We start from the raw sequence: 23816 nt of genomic DNA, 5'->3' as shown, positions 1-23816 counted from the left end.
CGATCGGACAAACCGTCATATGAAAAGTGCGCGAACGTCACACGAAGTATCTCTCCTCTCGCTTTTTCCAACGAATTGAAAAATGGCAGCGCTCTTCGTCTAAATGCAAAACGTACAAGCACGCTGATTGGTTGACGTGACTGCGATGAAGTTCACGGTATAAATATTGAAAAAGGCGCAATTTTCAATTCAAATTATTAAATCTTATATGTGCTAAAAATAGAACAAAATTCTTTAGCACAGGATTCCTTTATTGAATAAAAAATATCGATACATATTAATTTCTACTGCTCTCCTCTGTGACGAATATTCATCAGATCCATTCTGATTTTAACCGATAGATATCAGTGATATTTCATCTTTAAATTAGTGAGACATTTTAATCGACAACATACACATAAAATTGAGTATAATAAAATATAAAATGGAACAAGAGATTAAAAAATGTATATACAAAATAAAAAATAAGAGGCAAATAAAATTTAAAAATAAATTAAAATTAACTAGTATACATATTCAATCAATTATATCAGAAACATTTGTATAATAATGTAAATGATAATTGCTTTAATCTCATATTAATCATCTCTTATAATACTAATGTATTATACAAGTGCTTTATTTGCCTTGATAAAAATTTTTCTTAGAATTTCTTTTTTCAAAATTTTAATATAAGTTATAGAATTTTTTGTATGTAATTTTATAAATTTTTAGATTTTTATACAAATTAGAACATTTTATCAAAAATACCGAGTTTACACTTTCTAAAATTCTTTATACATATACATGAATTTTGAAATATGATTTTTCATTTTATAACTTTCAAAGAAAATTTACAGCATTTCTTAAAAAGTTTTACAATTTATTTTTTCAAAACCCTTCATAAATATAAAATATGAAAAATTCTTTTAAATATATAATTTGTTCACTATTAGAGACAAGATAAAGTTAATATCTAGCATCATAAGATCATTCAATTCAATATTGTAACTTAGAACATCAAAATTAATCTAATATCCCCATAACATGTTCGCAAATGTGTTTGCATTATTCTCTTTCCATAGGTCCCCACAACCATCAAAATCCTTGGCGGTGCCATTGCCTGTGGATCGCAGTCCGTTATGGACAGCTTTGACACACGCTAATGCAGTCTCCGCGGCGTTAGGAGATACCTAGCAGGAGGTGGAAGACGACAGCTATATCGAAGCTCTCGTCCTAGATCTGCCAATCATTTACTGACCGGCCTTTCTGAAAATAGATGTCTTAGTGGAGCATCGGAAGGAAGCTGGGCATCCTTACTCAAGCACTACCATATCGCGTTAACAATCACGCGAAATATCAGAAAAATATATAATGCTCTTCTATGTCAAGAGAAATAAATAAAATAAAGTTTACAACAAAAAGCGATGTTCGAAAAGTAAAGTATTGTATGCTCCTTTTGTGTAAATGTGTGTGTGTGTGTGTGTGTGTGTGTGTGTGTGTGTGTGTGTGTGTGCGTGTGTGTATGCAGCTAAATGCGTTGTGACCAACATTAATGATATTTTGTACTATTTGCTCGCAACATTTGCGAGTAGAGCTTTTTACACGATAGTTAATACAAAACATACCCCGTCACTGTAGGAAGTAGCTGGTCTACAATATATCGATGTAAATACAGATTTTTAATTAATGTACAAACGAAAATTACATGAATAAAGTTATTATTCGTGGCTGTATTATAGATACTGTATACAAGCACGTCGTTCAATGTACACCTTTATAAACATCTAGCCATTCAGCCAGCCAATATAACATACAATAAAATATCTTTTTATATTAGATCGGTAAATATGATTTTGACAGTCAGATATACATGATAATCAAAATAAAAATTTAAAAAAATTCTAAAAATATAAATTTTACAGCGTAAATTATAGCTACATAAACAATTAACGACTAAAATCCGGATGTTATGCGTCCTTTCTTCCCTGCCTTTTTCAGTTTATTCTGTTTCTTTTCTTTTTTCTTTTTCATAATATTTTCTCGTCGTTTTTCTTGCCTTTCCTGCATAGATTTCTGTACATTTTCTATCCTGGAATTCCATTTCTTTGCACTGTGTTTCTTCTTCTGCTCATTTCGTTTTATAGTACGTTTCAACAATTCAGGATCATCTTTAATCTGTCAAATAAATGTAATATGCATTAAAATCATTATTTATATAAAGAACAAAGAATTATTACAAATTTGTAATATAACATGAGAAGAATTATCTGATATAAAATATAACAAAGGAAAAAAACAAATTGGAACCCAGCAGATACAACTATAAAACAGATATATTATTGTTAAATTAATCAATTTAGCTATAAAAATTAGAAATTTAATAGTAATAACCAGAATTCTGATCGCTAATACCAAAATGCATTTACATGCTTATTATTGATATAATCAAAATTTTTCTCAGTAAAAAAATTTATAGTAAACAAAAATATTAATATAATTGCATATTTCATCAATATTAAATTTTTTATACAACTACACATATTAAGGTAAGTACATACTTTTTCACCAGTTGCTTTTGCCAATGCAGATTTCCACGCCTCTTTTTCTCTAATATCTTCAGCTTTTTCCTTATCACCTGATATTTCCAATTGCTTCAATTTTTCTTTCTTATGCTGTAGCTGTTGTAACATTCTTTTAGGATCATTTTGACTTTTAGGTAATTTTTTCTTTATACCAATCTCAGAAAAATCAAATTTACTAAACACCATTTTACCCTCTGAATTAAAAACAGGTTTTGCTTTTGGCACTTTTGGCACTTCTTCATTTTCAGTCTTTATTTTATTACCACCAGATGTATTCTGTTCTATCCTAGCAAGCCTTTTCTGTAGTAAACGTTCTTCCTTTTTTGTTTTTTTCTTTATTTTGTTTTTCAAAGTTTTCTTAAGAAGTTTCTGTTTATAATCCAACTTCTTTACACCCTTTAATTCCTCTAATTTTGCATGTAACTCTTCAAAGGTATGGGCTCTTTTAGTTTTTTTGCCAGGTATAGTAAAAGTCTTCACTGCAATAAAAAATACAATTAAAAAAACTCAATAAAAAAAACAGAGTAAAGATTTATTTTATGATAAATGGGCAGAATGTAGATTTTCTTAAAATAAAAGTATTATCACCAAAGCGATAATTTTAAAGTTTATTCTTTATCCATATTCTAGAACTTCTCCCACAGTTTATCTTTTCTCTTTTTCTCTTCAGTGTAAAAAAAAATAAAACATACAAAAAGTTCAATAAAATATAAAAAAAGAATCAGCCTTTAATTACCATCTTCTTCAATTACACATTAAAATAAAACATAAATAGAATATTATTGATTAATAAGTTAAATTCTGCACATTTATTATGTATTTTTTCAAATAAATGTACCCTTTTTTGTAGGCTCTTCTTCCTTCGACAATGGGTGATGTTTTTCAGCTAAAAAAAAACATAAAATACCCATTTAATTATCACGAAAAAATATAATCCTTAAAATTTTCGAAATCATATTTCAAAAAAATAATATATTCACCTAATTCGCGCGTCGATAAAGGCATTATAGATAATGTATGTGAAATAAATTCCTCTTCTTTTTTAAGCATTTTTCGCACTTCCTCTTTGTTAAATCCTTTCGACATTGTTAACTGCATCTTCTTCACGGCTCACGTGTACTTACAAGAAAATGTAAATAATTTTCATATATAGGTTATGTTGTCCAAGTACTACAAACCTGGAGTACCTGAATAATAGCTCTAGCAAGCACATCATCGATGAGATACTAAGTCTGTTCTTTTTAGTCGAATTAGTTACACTAGTTCAATGTTTATCTTTAATTAATTTTATTAAAGGCGGTAATTAAAGAACGATGACATTATCAATTATACATAGAAATTGTGACTATTACCATAAGTATTTTAATACATTAGTCGGACTTGTATGTATGTACGGCTCGTCTTTCTTCTTTTTCCTTTTACATTAAATGCCTCATCTAACCTAGAGTCCTATATAAAGAGAGAAGTGACATCAAACCCCCACCACAACCTTCAGTATCCAATTGAGTCCTCCACCATCATTTTGGGACCGCTTTAAAGTCCGTATCAGACTACGCATTGAAAATTGAAGATTGAAGATTAAAGATTGAGCTTTGGCCAATCAAAATAAAAGGAGTTAAAATTTCCTTCTTTTGATTGGTCAAATTTTAATCTTTAATCTTCAATCTCAATCTTCAATGCGTAGTCTGATACGGGCTTAACGTCATCAAACACCATTCGTATCATTCTGAAAACAGCTGTGGTCACAATATGGCTGCTCGCTTAGCCAATCAAGTATCAATTAGATTACCAATCAGAACTTCGGACATCAATGTCGCTTCTCTCTTTATATAGGACTCTAATCTAACCGATCTGTTAGTTCATTGGAATTGACCAATCGCATTGGCTGTTGTGTGAAATAACAAATGCGATTGGTCAATTTTAATGGCCTAACCTCTCGATTAGTTTTATAAGCTTTCTACATAACCTATTAATCGGTAACATAAGCCATAAAAATTGACCAATCACAATCAAATGTGAAGAGAATATTTGACTGTGATCGATCAATTCTTATGGCTTATGACTTATGGTATTGACTAAAGCTCGTATCAGATTACGCATTAAAGATTGAGATTGAAGATTAAAGATTGAAATTTGACCAATCAAAACAAAGAAATTTTAACTCCTTTTATTTTGATTGGCCAAAGCTCAATCTTTAATCTTCAATCTTCAATTTTCAATGCCTAGTCTGATACGAGTTTAATGGCTTAGGTCCACTTTTACCAACGCCGATTAACTTAATCGCTGATTAGTCTATCGGAATTGACCAATCGTATTTGTCGTTAAGTAAAAATGACAAATGCAATTGGTCAATTCCGATAGACTAATCAGCTATTAAGTTAATCGGCGTTGGTGAAAGTGGCCCTTATTATAGAAAGCCTATTAACCGAGATTGGTGAAAGAGGCCCTAAAAAAAGAGAGTAAAGAGAAAGAACTATGCAAATTGTTTAGCTGAAAAGAACAGACCAATAATTCTATTTCAGAACTTTTCTCACGTTGGTATCCCTGCCTCACACGACTCGCGCAGAGCGCCTGAGCACGTCGCGAAATGAACTTTTGTGGTTATCTTTTACAAATGGCGACTCACGGTGAAACACGCCGTGCCGTATAACCCGCAAAACTGGTCCGGTTCGTTTTTGTCGTGTAAATAAACGTAACGTTTAGCCCTACGTGTTCGTACAATCGCACGAAAAGCGACCTTTGACGTGTGACAGATTTAATAATCTTGTGCTAACAAACTCGTAATAATGGGAAACGCGATGGCTGCCTCCGCACCTCCTCCGCCGCCTCCTCCGCCACCGGGTCCCGGGCTAATGCCGAATTTAGGAAAACCGGATCCGTCCACGGATGGTTATGCGCCTACCGAGGCATTCAGTCAAATCGAAAATCCGGGTTCCATTGAGGAACTGCACAAAAAGTGTAAAGGTACCTCGTCAAAACACACGTCACGATCCTCGAATATTCCATACTTTCTCTTCGTACTTGCTCTCACTGTGTTTTTCTATTTTATCACAGAAAACTTTTCAATAGATTATTTCTTTGATTATCAACAATTGACATGTTCCGTGCCACGCTAATTTTAGAACATTTGTCCACGACATGAACTCACAGCATATTTGTTTGTATTTATTATATTTATTAAGTAAAATGTACATTTAATAATGATTAAAAATCACAAACATAATATAGATCCAAGACTGTGATTTGTATACAATAAATTAAATAGAAGGAGGATTATAACAAGATTTTGGTGTTGAAACAATATTTTATATGATTTTTACATACAGTTTCTAACTTACTTGTATTGTATGTCGTTACTTTTAATTTCAAACGCAGCTCTTGAAATGAACTAGAACAATATTGTCACAGCATTAAATTGAAAATTAATTATATTACTGATACTAACTAGTATTTCCAACCCCTCCCCCTCCCTTCTCCTATCCTGAAGAAAGTTAAAAAATTTGTTGAGAAAAATTTTACCTCAATCAGGATTTATACCTAGCTGTATCTTCATGTAGCTGTCTGTCCAACCACCAAGGCAAAAGAAACTAGTTAGCATCGGTAATATAATTGATTTTTAATTTAATGCTGTGATAATTGTGTTCTAGTTCATTTCATGAATTGTATTTGAAATCAAAAGTAATAGCCTTCAGTTTAAATGAATTGGAAACTGTAAAAATCACATATTATCTCAATACCAATGTTTTGCTATGACTAATTAGGATTCTTCTTTTATTTAACAACTATAAAAATTATTTAAAAAAATCTAATTTACCAATATTATAATATTATAATTATGTGTCCATACATGATAGAAATTATTTTATAATTACATTATTTTTATTTCAACAAACGCAAAGATTAGTTTAGGATCTCAGGAATTCACATGGCATGAAGTTAATATAATTTTTTTCTACTCGAATGACTTTTTACATTGTCCTTAATATATTTATTACATTTTCTTATAGTTTATGTTGTAATTTCTAATCAATTACTCTTTGTCTTTTTCTAATATTAAGTTATAATTCCAATATTAAGTTATAATTTTTATATTTATGTAGAAAATTATATATATTATACAGAAAAAAGGTTGATTGCATTTATACTTTACAGATATATTTCCTATAAATTTTGAAGGAGCAAAACTGGTAGTCAATAAAGGATTGAGTAATCATTTCCATATTTCACACACTATTAACATGAGTTCTGTTATACAATCTGGATACAGGTAAATTAGCACAGACAGGAATATTTATTTTCTTGATATCATTACATTTTGAATAATATAAATATAAAGTATATAATCTGATTTTTTTTAGATTTGGTGCAACTTATGTTGGTACAAAACAGATTTCTCCCACAGAAGCATATCCCATATTATTGGGTGACATTGATCCAGCTGGAAATCTTAATGCCAATATTCTTCATCAGCTTGGTTCAAGATTAAAAGGGAAATTGGCGACACAGGTACAAAGAAATAAATTTACTGCTGTTCAAATGACAGCTGATTACCGAGGGGATGCATATACCTGTTCATTAACACTAGGCAATCCAGACATTCTTAATTGCTCTGGTAGGTTGATAATATAGAAAATATCACTTACTTTATAAGACATATGTATGTTGTATCTACATATTAACTATTGTAGGAATATATTTTCAGGTGTTCTTGTTTTACATTATCTTCAAAGCTTGACACCATCGCTTGCATTGGGCGGTGAACTTGCGTACCAACGTGGGCCTGGCTTGCCAGGCGGTCAAGTTGCGTTACTATCAGCTGCAGGAAGATACACATTTGGTGACTCTACATTCAGTGGTAGCATTAGTAAGTAGTTGCTACTTTCTCGATAAACTTATACAATATCGATGTTTTTTAAATAATTGTTTTTGAAGGTCCTTCCGCTTGCCACCTCTGTTTCCATCAAAAAGCTAGTCAACAGTTACAAGTGGGTGTCGAATTAGAAATTAATGCGCGAATGCAAGAATCAACGGCAACGATCGCCTATCAAGTCGATTTACCTAAAGCGGATTTAGTGTTTAAAGGTGTGTGTACTCGAGATTACATCAAAGACATTATAATTTTATTTAATTTTGGAATCTAATTTCTGCTCTATTGTAGGTAGCGTAGATACGACTTGGACGGTAGGAGCGGTCTTAGAAAAAAGATTACAACCGTTGCCATTCTCATTCGCGCTCAGTGGTATGCTCAATCACAGCAAGCAGCAATTTAGATTAGGTTGTGGCCTAATCATCGGTTAAGAGCAATGCGGCTATGCAATTTTCAAAATGCAGATCCAAAGGAAATCAGGAATTATCCTTCACGTGCAGTCGAACGGTTACGTATCTTAGGATCTACATGTCATATTGACTCCTTTCCGATTTTAATGGTTATCAAGGCATATCGTTTCGTTAAAAATATGTTAAACGATCATGTTTGATTAAAAGAGCTATACAGATTTCCAGATTGGATTTCTTGTTTTAATACACCAAGTTTCTCTTATTTTTATAACAATATGCCAGTAAGATATTCATAACTTTTTTAAATTGATATCCTATCTATCAAAATTTAAGTATATTTTTGTGAATGAAACATTGAAGCATAACAAAATTAATATAAAATTAATATTTTCTAATTTTATTGTCAATATTTTGAACAATTATTGGCAATATATTAACATATATTAATTTTTTATTCAACTAGTTATGGTCAGAGATTGAAACTAGCAGTTGCAAATGCTATGTATAACAAATTTATTTAAAACAAAACATTGAAAAACAATAGATTCATTTTCTGTTATATATTATTTCATTAAATATAGTTATTGATATTCTGTAATTAAAGATGTAGAAGTATATTACAAAGTAGAGAAATTATTAGAAAAAAAATTGCTGTGTGATGTTATTTTCCAAACGTACAGATCAATTTTCTGAGATTTTCTTATTTTTAACAAATAGATAAAGTATATGTATAACATTATCTTTAATAATATGTAATGCTAGCATTTATTTGAGAAATGATTACAAATGTAATGCATTTCTCATACAAATCATGTAAAGGCAGTTCTATTTTATATGTTATATTTATATAAAAATTGCTAAATGTGTTCATTGAATTTGATATAAGTCTCGTGTTGAAAATCTGCAATTTATAAAACAACAAATGATTTGTGAATGTTCGCATATTTAAATCTTTAATCCATTAATTATTGTTGGAAAAAAAATTATTGTAAATATGTCATATACGCAAATACGACGAAATGTTATGTGCCACAATTAAAATAATATTAACTATTTGGGGATAATATCTACTTTGTACCGATGATTCAATTCACTGCAAATCAAATGCGTAATATCCTTAAAAATTATTGATATAATTTACTACAACGCACATTAATTTATTACAACGCTCTAATTATTTCAATAATGATGCAAAATCTATCTAAGAAGAAGCTAAATAGAAGATGTATCCTCGATTTGAAGATACGGCCGCACGCGCGAAGAGATCCAGGGTTTCTTACTCTTTAATCTGTTTGTACACAATTTTATTGTAAGTACGACAGAATAAAGTTGTATATTGTTGAACAAAATCAATATTTGTAAAAACATTTTTGATTGTTGTATTCTCTCAGATTATAGGAAAGGATATTTTTCTCTTCGAGTACGTAATATGCTTTACTCTTAGTCGAACAGGTCAAGTTCTCGAGGTTGGAGCATGCAGCTGCGAGTTCATTTCCCGGAGAAAACAATAAGCAATTAGAGCAAGGATCGTTAAAAGCTCATGGTGAACTTATACGACGTGGATATGAAATATAAGCAGTCAAATAAATCAAGGCTGAGACTCGCGTAACGATACTACTTTAAAAGGATAATATTTATATTTGTATATTTTGAAATATTTTAAACTATTCGTGTAATGATAAAATCTAGGAAAAAAATTATCTTTGCAATAACAAATGCATGAAGAAAGTGAAAGTAATTGTCAGCAATTTTTATTACATAATTAATTAGTGTGATTAATAACATAATCGCAACAATCATTTACTTCTTACATATGTGTAGCATCACTCTGCTAAAAATTTTTTTATCATTCTTCTGATATCGTCGTTACGATTATTTAGGTAAAATACATGTACCCATAATTTGAAAAGAAATTTTTTGTCTGAAGTTTCTGTCTCTTCCATATTATCTTTTACTTCAATTTTTACATATTTGTTTATGTCTGTCTCTTCCATATCTTTTACTTTAATTTTTACATATTTGTTCATGTATGTCTCTTCCATATCTTTTACTTTCACTTTTACATATTTGTTTAAATATTTATAAAAGACATTAAATAAGTTTTTTATAAATATTTGAACAAATATGGAAATATTTCATATAGAAACTTGTTTAAATATTTATAAAAAAATATTATGTACATATACATTATAAATATTTGTAAAAAAATGTTGAAAACATTAATCATCATAGCTTGCTAAAAAACGCATGTAGAAAGCATCTAATTCTCAATGCAAATTCTTATACATTACATCGCTTGTATTTCAATTCAGTTTCAAAATGTTTCAATTTCGCGCGCACATTGACCGCCATAACAACTTCCGCACAATCCGCGCAGCATCGGTTCGAAACACGTAATGCAGAATTGCTCCGCAGTTATATCGTGAATTTTTCCAGTAAGAACGCATGATGAGGGCGGATTTATGTCAGGAATGTCAATTAAAGTGACGGGCATTTGTTGGAATATATCAGTTACGTCGATATTCGTAATCGTTCCCGTTTCGACGCTGCTCCATTATTCTTCGAAACGCGTATAGTTCGAGTGAGTACAGATTCCGATGACGAAGGCACGCGAAAATGATCTTTATGTTTCTCTCAAGAGAATCGAGCTTTTTATTAGATGTAATGCTCAAATTATTGTAATTATTGCGATCGCCTACTGTGTCTGATGTAAAATTTGCCACAGTATAGTCTCAGACACAATGAACAGAATAGAGAATAGTTATAATGAGGGACAGAGAATAAGCAACAATTAAATATGTTGAACAAACATGTTTTTTTTATTTAACATATTGTTACTTGCTTTCTGTTGCTGTCTCGCTTGTGCTTTTTATTGTGCATTAAGCATTTTTGCTTGTTCCGCATCAATACAATGTGTATGATACAAAATTGTCGAATGAGTGACAGTTTCGTCAAGTGAACCTCATACGATCGTAGCGTTCACCCTGGCGCTTTACGCAGTCGGTAAAAATGTAAACGTGTGACAGTTTCGTCAAACGAACTCCGTGTGACTATATCACGATACGATATATCGCATGACCGCGTCGGTAAGAATGCAAATGTAGTGTGATTGCAGCAACAAATAAATTTTGCGACTGCACGATAATAGCACTCGTAAAATCTATAATTACATATAAAATGATATATAAATTTTCCACCAGATTAATAACGCACAAGTTATAATATTATAATATTCAATACTTTATTGTATGTATAGTGATTTGCAATACAAGTAACTTCTATATTACAATGCTTAGGCTAGATGAAAAGTACCGAGTATAAGTGATGTATAAGTGATGCATGTTATAACAATTATATGTAATTTGTATACAATTGGCAGTAATATCAACGATTATTTTTTATCGCGATCACTACTTTCAATACAATTATGTTTAATACATCTAGAAAAAAGTTTCTTCGAGTAAAAAAAAATTGAATTAAAGAAATTTGTGCATTACTACATGATTAAAAAAAAGTTTCTTTGATTTGAAAAAATTTTTTAGTTGTTCCTTTTATTTAAAGAAATAATCCATTTAATTAAAGAAATAGTTTGGTCGTGCAACGTAAATCTTTTTTTTAAATAAAAGAAATATGTTTAATCAGAACCATTAAATTATTTCTTATATTTCTATCAACGATTTCCTTGAATTACTTTAAAAAGTACTAACATCATTTCTTGAAATCAAATTTTTATTTTTCTTAATGGTATTTTTACTTTAACTTAAAAAGAAACAAAGTTAAAGAAATGATTTTATCAATTTAAACACAACTTTTCTCTGGGTGTAAATTATAAGGTCGAAATTGCTATATATAATTGCAGAAATGAGAAATAACGTGTTATAATAAGTCATTATTACTTTTATTTCTTTGTAATAGTGATTTGATAATGACATTATAATATTTCATAATGGTACCTTAATGAAAATTTTTTTCAAAGCATTTTACAGAATTTTTCTGTATAATAATTTATATCTTTCTCATATCATATCTTTTCATATTTTTTACGAATTAAAACACTTTTCACATATGTTTATAAGTATTTATAATTTCTGATAAAACCTAAAGAGTTTAAAAAGAGTTTAAGGTTTTTTTAGGAATTATAAAATGACAAATCTTACAATATTTTAAAATTTACATATATAAAAATTTCTAAGAAAAGATGTAGACTTTTCTCAGTATTTCTGAAAAATGTTAATTTATTTTCATTATGTGTTACTCATTGAAAAAAGTAATTTGTTAGTTGATAACGAGTAAAGTTACAAATTAATATTATATTTTTCAGTGAGTAACGCATTGGTAATGAGTTGATTGTTAAAAGTGACTATTCCAACTGGACTTATCATTATTATTATGGAAAATTGTAATGTTCTTACTAAATTATAAGAAAGTATTATAAAAAAATGACAATAATGACTAACGGCGTTACTTATAATGACTTGTTACTTCTCATCACATAAATTAATTAAGCATTACAGTAGATTAGAAAAAAGAGATCGTTATTAATGTTGTAATGGCTATAAATTGAAAAAAAATGTTTCGAATATAATTTTGTCTATTTAAAATCCGAACGTTGATTTTAAATAGACAAAATTATATTACATAAATAAATACTGCGCAAAAATGAGTACGTATTCAAACAAAATATTATACATGTCCAAAATTGAGACACAAAAGACATCTTGACCCTTCTGTTCGAATTTTCTATATTATCCTTTAGATCAACACAATTAAAAGTTCTAAAGAATTAATAAAATATTTCATAGAAAATCTTTTATTTTTATCTTACATTAACAGACGATATCATCAAATGTCAAAACATTTTAAAATAAATTATTAATTAGAACATAAAATACGATTTAGGTCTAATAGATCTGAACAGATCAATAAAATTAAAAATATCATCCAAAAGACATTTTTCTAAAATAACTATTTAATATTATATCTTTTGCCATTTTGATGTCAGAGAGACAACAGGTAACATAAATTTGCAACTTAAGTTTAGACATAACTTCTGAAGATATCTTTAATGTCTGTGTCACATCTCGAAGTATAAGTAAAAGAGTATAATTCTGTCATTGGTTTATATAAAGGATGTTTTGGCTATACAATACGAATAAACGTTATGCATAATTATTAAACATTAATTGAAACTTGAAAGCTGAAGGCTTCTCTAGGTTTATTCTTTTTTTTCCATGTCAACAATAAAAAATTATGGTCGAGAATGTCTAAATTTTGACTCTAAATCTAATTGCGAAGAAGAAAATCGTAAAACATTTTATTGATAATACTTTTTAACAAAAATTACTATAATTTGCTGCAGTTTTAAATAAATAACTTTTAAACGAGTAAGTGGATTTAAATAAACAAAAATTTATTAAAATTTTATAAATATATGTAAAACTTTTCATTTGATTATGCTACTTTTTCATCAAATTTGCAAATAAGTACTAAAACGCGATTTTACATAAGAATCAAAAATAAACAAAAAATTAAATAACTTTTAATTAACTAATAAGTAAATTTTGTTCAAATTTTACATAGATATCCAAACGTATTACTAGAGTATTCTATGAAATTTTTATATTTTTGGTAATGTTTTGAAATATGACCCATACATTTTTAAAAGTTATGTAATTTTTTGTTTACTCTAATTTCTACGTAAAATTGTAGCACTCATTTACAATGAGGATGGAGCATTACAAATTAAATCAAATTTTTTACACATATTAATTGAACTCTAATAAATATTCATGCAAAAGTTTATTTAAATCCATTTATGCTCGTTTAAAGTTTATTTATCTAAAACTGCAGAAACATAATAATAATATCACTTTTGGTACATAAGCTATTATAAGTTATTTTTATTGTTTTCTTCTTTACAGCTGGTCAGGTCCAAAATTCAGATATCCATGACCAAAATGTTTTGTTAGGAAAGGAAAGAAAGACAACTTGAGAAGTCTGCACTTCTTAAATTTCTTTTTTTGCTGATATTATGGAACCAAAAACATCCTTAAGGCATTCTTAATGACGTGCGACGTGCATGTTATTTTGGTAATATCTAGTGTCAAAAAAAATCCAATGATCATTGTATTGTGCATAATCGGTGGAAAATTTAGACGCTTTGAGTACCCTAAGGTACAGATTTTCACATTATTAGGACTTTTCCTCATTAATGAAGTTTTACATCTATTACATCTAATAAAAAGTCTAACACCAGGTCGATCAAACAATCAATTACGATTATGTATGTATGTACATACGTAGGCGATTCGTGAAACAAAGTACGTTTCATTTCGTGTTTTGTATTTCGTATACCGCGCGCGACGTAATAAATTCACGGTGTGAATCTGCTATTTCAATTTTTTTGAAGGAGGCGGAGATTGATTTTTCGTTCAGTGTGTATTTGTAAACGTTAAATGTGTTTGTGATTAAGTGATAATTAAACACTTATTTCTAAGTGATAATTTAATATTTTCTAATTGGAGCTGATACAATAAAATGGCAGACGATATGGATTTCAAAAACGGATTTTGCAACAAGCGAGCACACTGCAATGTACTAGCTGGTGAGTAAAATTACTTATTTAAAAATAAGAACACAATTGACTGACAACATGTGTGCATAGTTGATACTATGTATGCGCTATTCATTAAATTATTTGAAAATATTTATTTGAAAAATGTTTATTTACTTTCTAAACATCAAGAAATGCCAAGTTCCGACTTGAGACTCTTCAATTATTACTTTCAGATTCTCTCAATTAAAGTTTAATAAACGAAAAGAATATCGAGTTGCGCGAACAATTGAATACTGAATTATTAAACTGAGTTCAAAAATATTTAAAGATGTTTTGGCTATACAGTACGAGCTAAAAGTTATGAAAATTTAAAAACTGAAGACTTTTTCTAGCTAGTTTATTTATTTTTTCTAATCAACAATAAAAAATTTTGGCCACAAATGCCCGAATTTTAACTCTGAAATTAGTTGCAATGAAGAAAACAATAAAAATATGATTTATAATGGTTTTTGCAGCAAAAATTATTATTTTTGCTGCAATTTTAAATAAATAACTTTTAAACGAGTAAGTGGATGTAAATGAATTTTTGCACTAACATTTATTACAATTTTAAAAATACATGTAAAGATTTTAATTTAATTGGTAATGCTATTTTTCCATCAAATTTGCAAATAAATACCGCATAACGCGATTTTACATAAAAATTAAGAGTAAACAAAAAATTAAATAATTTTTAAATCAATAAGTGAATTGTACTCTTTCACACAGATATTCAAACATAATAGAACATATTAAAATATTCTATAAAAATATTTATATTTTTGGCAATGTTTTGAGATATAATACATCCTTAAATAATAATTATTTATACGATATATTTTGCTTGGTTGTTATAATTAAAATTAATGTTTGATTAAATATTATGCAATGGAAATGAGACATAAAGATGAGTTTACAATAATGATAATATATTATAATAATGATGGTATTATTTTTTCAGGTATAGCTGTAGCGTATTTAGCTAGTGCACAACGACCGGTAAGTGAGCTACATTCATCACATTTTATCATGCAATTAATTGATCCATATCATCCACGATATGAATCTTTTAATTCCCGTATCACAACAATGATCTTGTGCTTCTAATCGATATAATAGGAGAATAAACGATTAGTACAAAACGATAGCAAATTTAGTATCAAAATATCAAATAAACTGGATAAAAGTCTCAACGATTACCATATTATATTTATTTGGGATCAGGGATAAATGATACTTATTACAATCAGTATTTAATTTAGAGGCTTTAGGTGCACGCTTCACTGCACCAAACGGAAAATTCGCTATTTGTTCGAGGTAAAGCGTCTAAAATACCTTGGTGAAACTTGCATATATACAAATAGCATGTATAATAATAATCAATTGGCGGATGAATGAATGAACGAACGATCGATTATAAGAACGGACAAATGAATGGACAGGCTTGTCCTTGACAGCCGAGTGTCTGTAACCTGGCACTCTCGAAACAGTCGCCAAGCCGTTTGCTTACGCTTCGGCTTCGGCTTCACCGACCCTGTAAACACTCTTCCTTCCCTTTATGTACCATAGGCCTCCGCTACGTGTACAATATATTCTTTCAATTTTGTTTTATTATTTAGAAAGTGCTCAAATCCAAAATCTGTAAAGGGTTAGAATAAAACAAAGATTTCTGAGTTGTATTAATGTACAATAGACAATACATATTTTTAACATCTTTTAATAAGATATACAGGGTGTCCTAGATCACTTGTATACCCCTTTTAAAATTAAGGAAAGTGATTTTTATCAAAAATCTCAATTTTAAGTAACCGAGTACACTGTACGAATAGTGATATTTTCAACTACCGGTTCCAACCGGAAATAAACTATTCAAACCAAATGTCGAATTTTTTATTGTAGATTCAGTCTACAGCAATAACAATTTTAATGTCGTTAAACTGTAATTAATTTTGTCTCATATAGAAATATATTTTATACAAAATGAAATTTAGTCAGACTCAAAGTTTGTGCGTCAAAATTTGCATTTGGGTTCTAATGGGAATAACATTGAACAGTGCGATTACGACGATCGACCGATTGACTTTGAATCACAGCCGATCGATCCAAAAGCATTCCTCGTAAAACTGCTAGATGGTGGAGCTAATAAGAGCGCTAATAAAATTACATTCTCGCGAGTATAAATTCCAACGGGTAGCAAATGCATGTAGCATGCGAGGCACACAGGAGCCGCCGGTCTCGGCGCATTTAGAAAAGAAGAAGGGGTAAGGAGGTGGTCACTAGCCGGCCCCCCTTCTTCCTCCCTCTTGCATTGATAAGGAAACGTCGCGCGTAGATGGGCATAGAACTCGCGCGATAATAACCACCGTGGCCGCGCCGCGTGGCGATTTTACTACTCCCATACTTTTCCCTAGCATGATTCGCGCTGCTCCTACCATCGCGGTTCCGATATAAGGCACCCACTCTCCCCTCTTAAATCGCCACTCCGCTTACGATCACAGTTCGAATTGGTCGTGCTCTCTCTTTTTTTCTGCCTCTCTCTCTCTCTCTCTCTCTCTCTCTTCTATTTTACTCTATTACTCGTTCTCTCTCTCTCTCTCTCTCTCTCTTTCTGCTTTGCTCTCTGCTCTCTTGCTCATTCCCGTCCTACTCTTCGACCTATTCACTCCCCTCTTCGTCTTTCCTTGTCTGTGGGTTCGTTCTCGCGATATCTTCGTCTCGCCTTCGTTCACTCGGGCAGCTCGCTAGCAAACTGGCATCGCCTCGGCCATCCGCGGAGCCGCAATTGCTCGCTCACTTTCCGTCTCTCTCTCTCGCTCTCCTTCTTTCTCTTTTCCCCTTTTGTTTCACCGTCTTTTCTAGCTCCGTTCCTCTACCACTCTCGTCCCATCTCTCTTCCTCTTCTTGCTCCGTTTGCTCTATGTACATAATATACGCGAGCCTCGCTCCCGATCATAGAGCAGTGGCGCGAGTTCTCGTACAGCCAGCAAAAGTCCGGATCTTGATTTTCGTCTAGTCGCCTAATCGTGTGTACATACACACACACACACACACACACACACACATACACACAGCATCAATCACTCTTCTGATTTCTTCCCGCGTACGCGGAAACGAAAGGACAGCATCCGTAATCCTCGTAGGTGAGAATGTCGTAGTCGCAGTCACCCTCGCAACCGAGCAACAAGTGCCAGGTCTCTCTTATAGTGCGAATTCCAGATCGAAAAGCAGCTGTCAGACGAGAAGCGAACGAACACCTCGAAGGAGAGACACCTCGGAAGTGATTTCGAGAGAACTAGGCGGTCGCGAGATGAAGAGGAGGAGCGACGACGATGGCAAGCATGTGGCCAAGTATCGGCACCGAGAATACGGTGAGTGACACCCACTTCCACCTTTCGCGATCTCGCGTTTTCTTTCAGGGAGAGTAGTTCGAGGAAGGGTTCCTTGGATTCGTTCGATCGCACGTCCGGCGACGCCTGACCGCGCGTGATCGAGCGATCGCAGCCGGGCCAGGCATTTCCGAAAACGTGCTTTGAGATACAACGTGCTGAGAGAGCATGTACACAGTGTGTCACTAAAAGCGCTCAACTGAGCCGGTGGTCCGCGAGTCACTGGAGGCCAGGGGCCGGTCGTGAAGGATGTATATATGTTGGATATCAGAGTGATAACGCTGCCCCTAGTTTTGCGATAACGCTCGCTAGTATATGCATACTACTGTAGCTGGTACAGCCGCCAGTTGCATTCAGCTTCGTTGCATCCGTAGCGCGAATGTCCTTCCGATATCTTTCGACGTTACGCTGATGAAAGGAACTCGCGACATGCAATTGTTATTTTATAACTATTTAAAAATATATACGTAACGATCGTTTCCTCGATTTTATGACTTTGCAGTTATCATCTTGCAAAGTAAAAACTTTGACGTTGAACAAAACTGCTTTTAACCGTCATGCTCGAGCTATTCGAACATAATATTAAAGTTGTTTATAAGTCATATTTTTCTAAAATTTTATATTCTGAATTATGTGTCGAGCTGCAGCTCGATATTTTTTGTGAGAATAATTTAAAGATTTTACTTAAGGATGTATGAGTTATATTTCAAAACATTACCACAAATATAAAAGTTTCACAGAATGTTCTAGTAGAATATTCTTACGTTTAAGTATCCATGTAAAATTTGAGCATAATTTATCTATTAGTTAAAAGTCATTTAATTTTTTGTTTAACTCTTGATTCTTAGGTAAAATCAAGTTTTATAGTACTTATGCTAATATTATATTATTTATATACTATACATATTAATAATATAATTATATACTAATTAATATTAGTATATAATTATATTATACTTAATTAATATTAGTATATACTTATCTGCAAATTTGATGGCGAAGTAGCATTGCCAATTAAAAATTTTTACATGTACTAATAAAACTATTAAACATTCATGAAAAAATTGATTTAGATTTACTTACTCGTTTAAAAGTTATTTATTTAAAATTGCAGCAAAATTTAATAATTTTTACTGCAAAAACTATTATGAATTCAATTTTTCATTGTTTCCTTCTTTGAAGCTGACTCTAATATTAGGTCCAAAATGCGGGCTTTCGCGACAAAAAAGAATAAGTAAACCTAGAGAAAAAAAAAGAATAAGTAAATCTAGAAAAACCTTCAGTATATAAAGATAGGTAACTTTTAGTTCGTATTGTATAGCCAAAACATCCTTAATCCTAAAAATAGTAAATCTTGGCCTAAAAGCTCTTTTGTCGCGTAGTTGTTTAACTCCTTGTTGTAGGCTTAGAAAATACCAAAGCGATAAATTGTTCACATGTTTTCTCTTTAGCCATTTCAGAACATTGTTAAGAAACTGTCATACAATCAATTATTTATATTTAGTTATTAGAAAATTTATTTTATTAACATAAAAAATGCATCTACTAATTTAGCTTTACTATAGTCACAAGTTTTTTTTCAATTTTTTAAATAAGCACATTTTCTTTCCAAATTATTTTTAAATTCCAAAGCTAAACTTTGGAAGATATTTTATCATGTTTTCTAACAAATTAAATTCAATTTTTTTTACACTTGCGTTTTTTTAATATAAAATTTATTATTGTTATAATTATTATTAATATATTATACAATTGGCCTTTCTTGATTAATTCAATCTTTCTTGATCACATACAAATCGCGATCGTAATTATTGCTAACATATTATTTTTTATTAATTTAGAGCGATAATTTTTAAATATTTTTTTGTGGTCAATCCTCTGTACAGGCGCGATAAACGTTTATGATCAATTTATTTGCGGTTTGTGATAGTTAATTGTGCCTCTTAATGACTCCGGCTATCAATTATATCAATACCGCATAATAATTATTAGTAAGATAACAAATCACAGCTTAATGCAGCTCGCTTGATGCTGCTGATTATGAGATAATCTTTCGTTTATCGTAAATACTAGATAATACATCAAAATGTGCGCCTATATTCACTAGACTCATTGTCAGCAAGTTACATATCAGCAACGTTGCATAAATATTTATTCATAATTCTTACGTATGATAAAATACAGTTTACATTTATTTGCATATTTTATTTTAATAGTGCTCCAAAAGCAGGACTTTCTTCTGCCAAGCTCGATTGCGCGAAAAGATAGAAAGTTGTATCGTCATGCTTGGTATTTCGACTGACGTTGTCATAAGGAGTTCTACTATTTTTCATTCTGCGCTAAGACAAGCGCATCGCTGGCACCTGTAACGGTCACTTTGGCCATTCCCTCGAATGGTTGAATTTTATCGGCTCGATCGTCAGGGTCGCCATTATTTCTATTTAAACACTTGCTCGCTGCGTCACATGTGCCTCTCCTGAGTCATTCCGCTGCGTGTCATTTCGTGATGTTTAAAGACAAGCCTTCGATGGCTCTTTGATTCAGAGGAATTTGTTTCGCGTTCGACATATCCATCAATACACCTGTTTTACTTTTTATTTATTAAAAAGAAATAGAAACGGAGAAGAGAAATTAAAATGATAGAAGAATAAATAAAATTATTGACTTTTCATATATAAAAAAGACAATATATAAAAATGACAAAAATATAGAGAAGCTGTTTATGTATAAGACGAGTCTTTAATTCGTCGATTAATCAATCGCATTACGCGCCAATACTTTTACAAAGCAATGTTGCATCTGCGATTGATCTATCGAAGAATTAAAAAAACTTGCTCATAATCATTTCTCGATATTGAAGATGTATGATAAAGCAAGTTTTAAATCTCCCACATATAGTTTACAGAATTGTTATTGAGTAGCAATAATTCTCATGTAAAATATCGTGGTTCTTGAACACAGGCATGTGCATGTGTAAACTTCCTGCTCGAAATATTAATGAACGAAAGGTTATTATCGCGTTGATCGCGTTGCCGTGTCGGGATCCTGTGAGTCACACGTGCGTCTATACAAATGGACCGTTTGCTTTTAATACCACAATATAATAAGACAAACTGTGGTGCCCTATCGAGCTAACGAAATTGTTCAAACGTCGACGATCCTTTCTTCATTCATCAATTTTGAAACCTGCTCTTCACACTGAGGTTTGCATGTATATATTAGATTTTACACTCTTGCCAAAAATGCAATAAATGCTTATTAAACAATTTTTCGTATCGTTGACCTATTGCGCCATTGGTTCCTACAAACGTTCGAATGAGAGCACGCCAAGATAACAAATATAATATTTTATATTATAGAAGGTGAAGTTCGAAAGATCTTATCGCGTCGAGTCAGGCGATTTCGTACGTTCATTTCGTAACTGTCTTTGCGTAAATACGTCGAAAGTGCAAAATGTCAAGTCGTTTATGCGAGATGTTTTTACAGTTTCGAACGGATAAAAGTTCACAAAAAAGCATCTTGTTTCTCGCGAGAAAACCATTACTTTTTCTCGCAAATTTTTGTTTTTTCATAATATAAATAATGCACGTGCATGTTTTTGTGATAATGAATATTTAATAACAATTTGACATTTATTTTTACGTTAAAATTACGCGAACTGTTATATCGCGTTTCTACCGCGAAAAAGGTGAAGGAAGAAATGTACGATCGTTTAATAGTGCGTGCAAAATAAGTAAGCGCAAAAGTTATTACTCTCTAATTGGAAACGGGCACACTTAAATGGCCAATAATTTCAATAATTGCCCCAATACTTACTCAAAACCATGGTTCGAACTTAAAGAAGGATGGAATTTTTCGAGGAATCGTGTGTATATAAATAGACGTTGGAAAAATTCAGAGACGGTCGCAATCGTTCTCGTTGTCTACCGAGTTGCCTTCGTCGAAGGCCTGGATTTGCCGTACAGTCGGGTACTTGTGCCTGCGTCGGGTTCACCGTGGCGAGGTCACGGTGCCGCACAAAAGTCATGGTTCACGTAAACCGATGTACATTAAATCATCGCCATCGTCGTATCAATCGTAGTCGTTGCCGTCATCCTCCGCCGAGTTGCTTTCGTTCGCTGAATTGCCGCGTATATAGGAATAAACCATATAATTCAACTTTTTTATATCGTCTTTTATTTTGAAAAATTGCGGTCGAAGCTAACGTTCAAAATTTCAAAGAAATTAACTGACAAATATGTTCTACAACTATTTTGCATTGCATTCTAGATCAAATTATCCAAGTTAAATTGTTTTATTGGGTCAATGGTAAAGGGAATAACGGGCCGATCGACTTACGCGATTCAAGCTGTATATATTCAAGTTATAACTTTGTGTCGATTGCACGGACTATAATTAACATTGCTTGATAACCGACCACATTTTTTGTCACAACCGTTATTCACGCCTCAATCCTAGATGGAATTTATGATCTTCTTCGCGTCGCACGACATTCGTCCTCTTGATCTTAACACGCGCGACGCAGATCAATTCATACATATGTATTTGATAAAGTCCAGCTAGATTTCGAAAAGATTGTAAAACAAAATCTTTACTGTGACAGTTATCTATAATACTTAAAATTTACGTGGATTTAATGTGCAATTTAATAATATTTGATAAAGTCCAACTAGATTTCCAAAAGGCCGTAAAATAGAATTTTTGCTGTGATCGTTATCGATAATACTTAAAAATTACGTGGATTTAATACGGAATTTAATATATTTGATAAAGTCCAGTTAGATTTTTTTCTCAAAGAGATTGTAAAACAAAATCTTTACTGTGACCGTTATCGATAATAAAGTCTTAAAAATAACCTGGATTTAATATGGGAGAAAGAAGAATTGAGAAACGGGATATTGCGGATACGGTGCAGACCACATCCATGTATACTAAATTAAACAATCGCGACAGCACAGATTATCATCGACGCAATTCATGCGTAATGTCTCTCGCTTTACGTAATATTACATAATCGAAATATTTTTAACGTATTAAAGAAATTGCAGCTCTTTGTTTAGATATGTTTAGATATTTATTATAAATAGTCAAATTAAACTCGACAATTCTATCAAACATATTTTATCAAACTCTATAAAAAAAAAACAATGGCTAAAAATAGTAATTACAGAATAAGCGCATTTTTAATCTTCAGATAAGCTGAATTATTGATTCGGTTACTTTGACATAAACAGCTAGTCTTGTGCTGCGATAATAATTTTTTATCAACAATAAAATTCTTCTCTCGTTAGACAACATCATTAACCCGGATGAGAAGTATATACGCTAGTGTGTTATTGGTCCTTATCGTCGCGTACATTTTATCGCCTCCTCCAGTCTGGTGTTACTTATAATTTTGCACGTATATGTTACCGAACGGATAACGTAACATATCTTTCGTAATTACCGAATAACTGATACGCCTCTCTATCATAATTACTGGGCGAGCCAAGCGAGTTATCGTAGTGTCATGTTGTTAGAATATTCGCGTAAATAAAAATTAATCTAATAATAATATATCCGATTGTGTGCTTAGCAAAATGTGATTCACCGATAATCGATCTGCTTTTTCGCAGATATTCATATATGCATTGTACGTATGTTACAACTTACGCACGCGACATTAAGAATTGCTTTGCGTCTAATTTTATAATTCCGACAGATAATAAGATTTCATTTGTATACTATCGATCAAAGGCATTTGCCTTTCTCAATTTTTCAATTATATAATGGAAATTTGGAAAAAGAATGAATTTCGACCTTTTTCTTTCTAATCTTCTAAATATTTTTGATCAAATAATTATCTTGGTGGCTCAATATTTTACATTCTACGTACAGATTTGATAACTTCTATTTATCAGAGAATGTGTACAGAAAAAAAAAATATAGAAGTAGAACGGAATTTAGGTCTACAAAAAAATACATATAATAACTTGGGTAGACAAGTACTTTTGA

General features: G+C 31.4%; 4 protein-coding genes across 13 annotated transcripts in view; 3 read left to right on the top strand and 1 right to left on the bottom strand.

The window, feature by feature from the left end:
• LOC105203786 overlaps positions 1-1729 on the top strand; it is a 55007-nt gene extending 53278 nt beyond the window's left edge. For 5 of the 7 annotated variants that reach the window (XR_005574996.1, XR_005574997.1, XM_026135253.2 and 2 more), the window contains one exon: positions 1065-1720. The gene's annotated coding sequence lies outside the window, so the exon portion shown is untranslated. Of the gene's footprint in view, positions 1-1064 lie in introns of all 7 variants that reach the window. The other 2 variants (XR_005574998.1, XM_039450452.1) reach the window with 1 other exon arrangement.
• LOC105203785 (surfeit locus protein 6 homolog) lies at positions 1649-3970 on the bottom strand. The gene is made up of 4 exons (XM_011172683.3): positions 3545-3970; positions 3403-3450; positions 2541-3043; positions 1649-2157 (listed from the first exon to the last, which is right to left on the bottom strand). Exons 1-4 carry the CDS (start codon positions 3660-3662, stop codon positions 1936-1938), a joined length of 891 nt encoding a protein of 296 aa, XP_011170985.1. The 5' UTR covers positions 3663-3970; the 3' UTR covers positions 1649-1935.
• A 1144-nt stretch (positions 3971-5114) lies between these two features.
• Positions 5115-9194, top strand: LOC105203784 (mitochondrial import receptor subunit TOM40 homolog 1). Its single transcript, XM_011172682.3, has 6 exons — positions 5115-5528; positions 6717-6831; positions 6923-7176; positions 7267-7428; positions 7497-7646; positions 7723-9194. The coding sequence occupies exons 1-6, from the start codon at positions 5351-5353 to the stop codon at positions 7860-7862; spliced, it is 999 nt and encodes a 332-aa protein (XP_011170984.1). The 5' UTR covers positions 5115-5350; the 3' UTR covers positions 7863-9194.
• A 7427-nt stretch (positions 9195-16621) lies between these two features.
• Positions 16622-23816, top strand: part of LOC105203783 (box A-binding factor) — an 80244-nt gene continuing 73049 nt past the window's right edge. The window contains exons 1-2 of one of the 4 annotated variants that reach the window (XM_011172679.3): positions 16622-17576; positions 17653-17804. In XM_011172679.3, the coding sequence (XP_011170981.1) occupies positions 17744-17804 (61 nt within the window). In that variant the 5' untranslated portion in view covers positions 16622-17576; positions 17653-17743. Of the gene's footprint in view, positions 17805-23816 lie in introns of all 4 variants that reach the window. The other 3 variants (XM_011172680.3, XM_026135234.2, XM_039450270.1) reach the window with 3 other exon arrangements.

Source organism: Solenopsis invicta, chromosome 6 (genome assembly GCF_016802725.1).
Source record: "Solenopsis invicta isolate M01_SB chromosome 6, UNIL_Sinv_3.0, whole genome shotgun sequence".
NCBI lineage: Eukaryota > Metazoa > Arthropoda > Insecta > Hymenoptera > Formicidae > Solenopsis > Solenopsis invicta.
This window is presented reverse-complemented; position numbering and strand designations above follow the sequence as displayed.

Bases quoted from the DNA above. Each gene is read 5' to 3' on its own strand.
- LOC105203784 (XM_011172682.3), top strand. From the start codon at position 5,351: ATGGGAAACGCGATGGCTGCCTCCGCACCTCCTCCGCCGCCTCCTCCG. The intron at 7,177-7,266 runs GTAGGTTGATAA...ATATATTTTCAG, and splicing joins AGACATTCTTAATTGCTCTG to GTGTTCTTGTTTTACATTAT. The intron at 7,647-7,722 runs GTGTGTGTACTC...GCTCTATTGTAG, and splicing joins AGCGGATTTAGTGTTTAAAG to GTAGCGTAGATACGACTTGG.
- LOC105203785 (XM_011172683.3), bottom strand. From the start codon at position 3,662: ATGCAGTTAACAATGTCGAAAGGATTTAACAAAGAGGAAGTGCGAAAA. The intron at 3,044-3,402 runs GTACATTTATTT...TTTTTATTGCAG, and splicing joins AGAAGAGCCTACAAAAAAGG to TGAAGACTTTTACTATACCT. The intron at 2,158-2,540 runs GTATGTACTTAC...TTTATTTGACAG, and splicing joins CAAAAGCAACTGGTGAAAAA to ATTAAAGATGATCCTGAATT.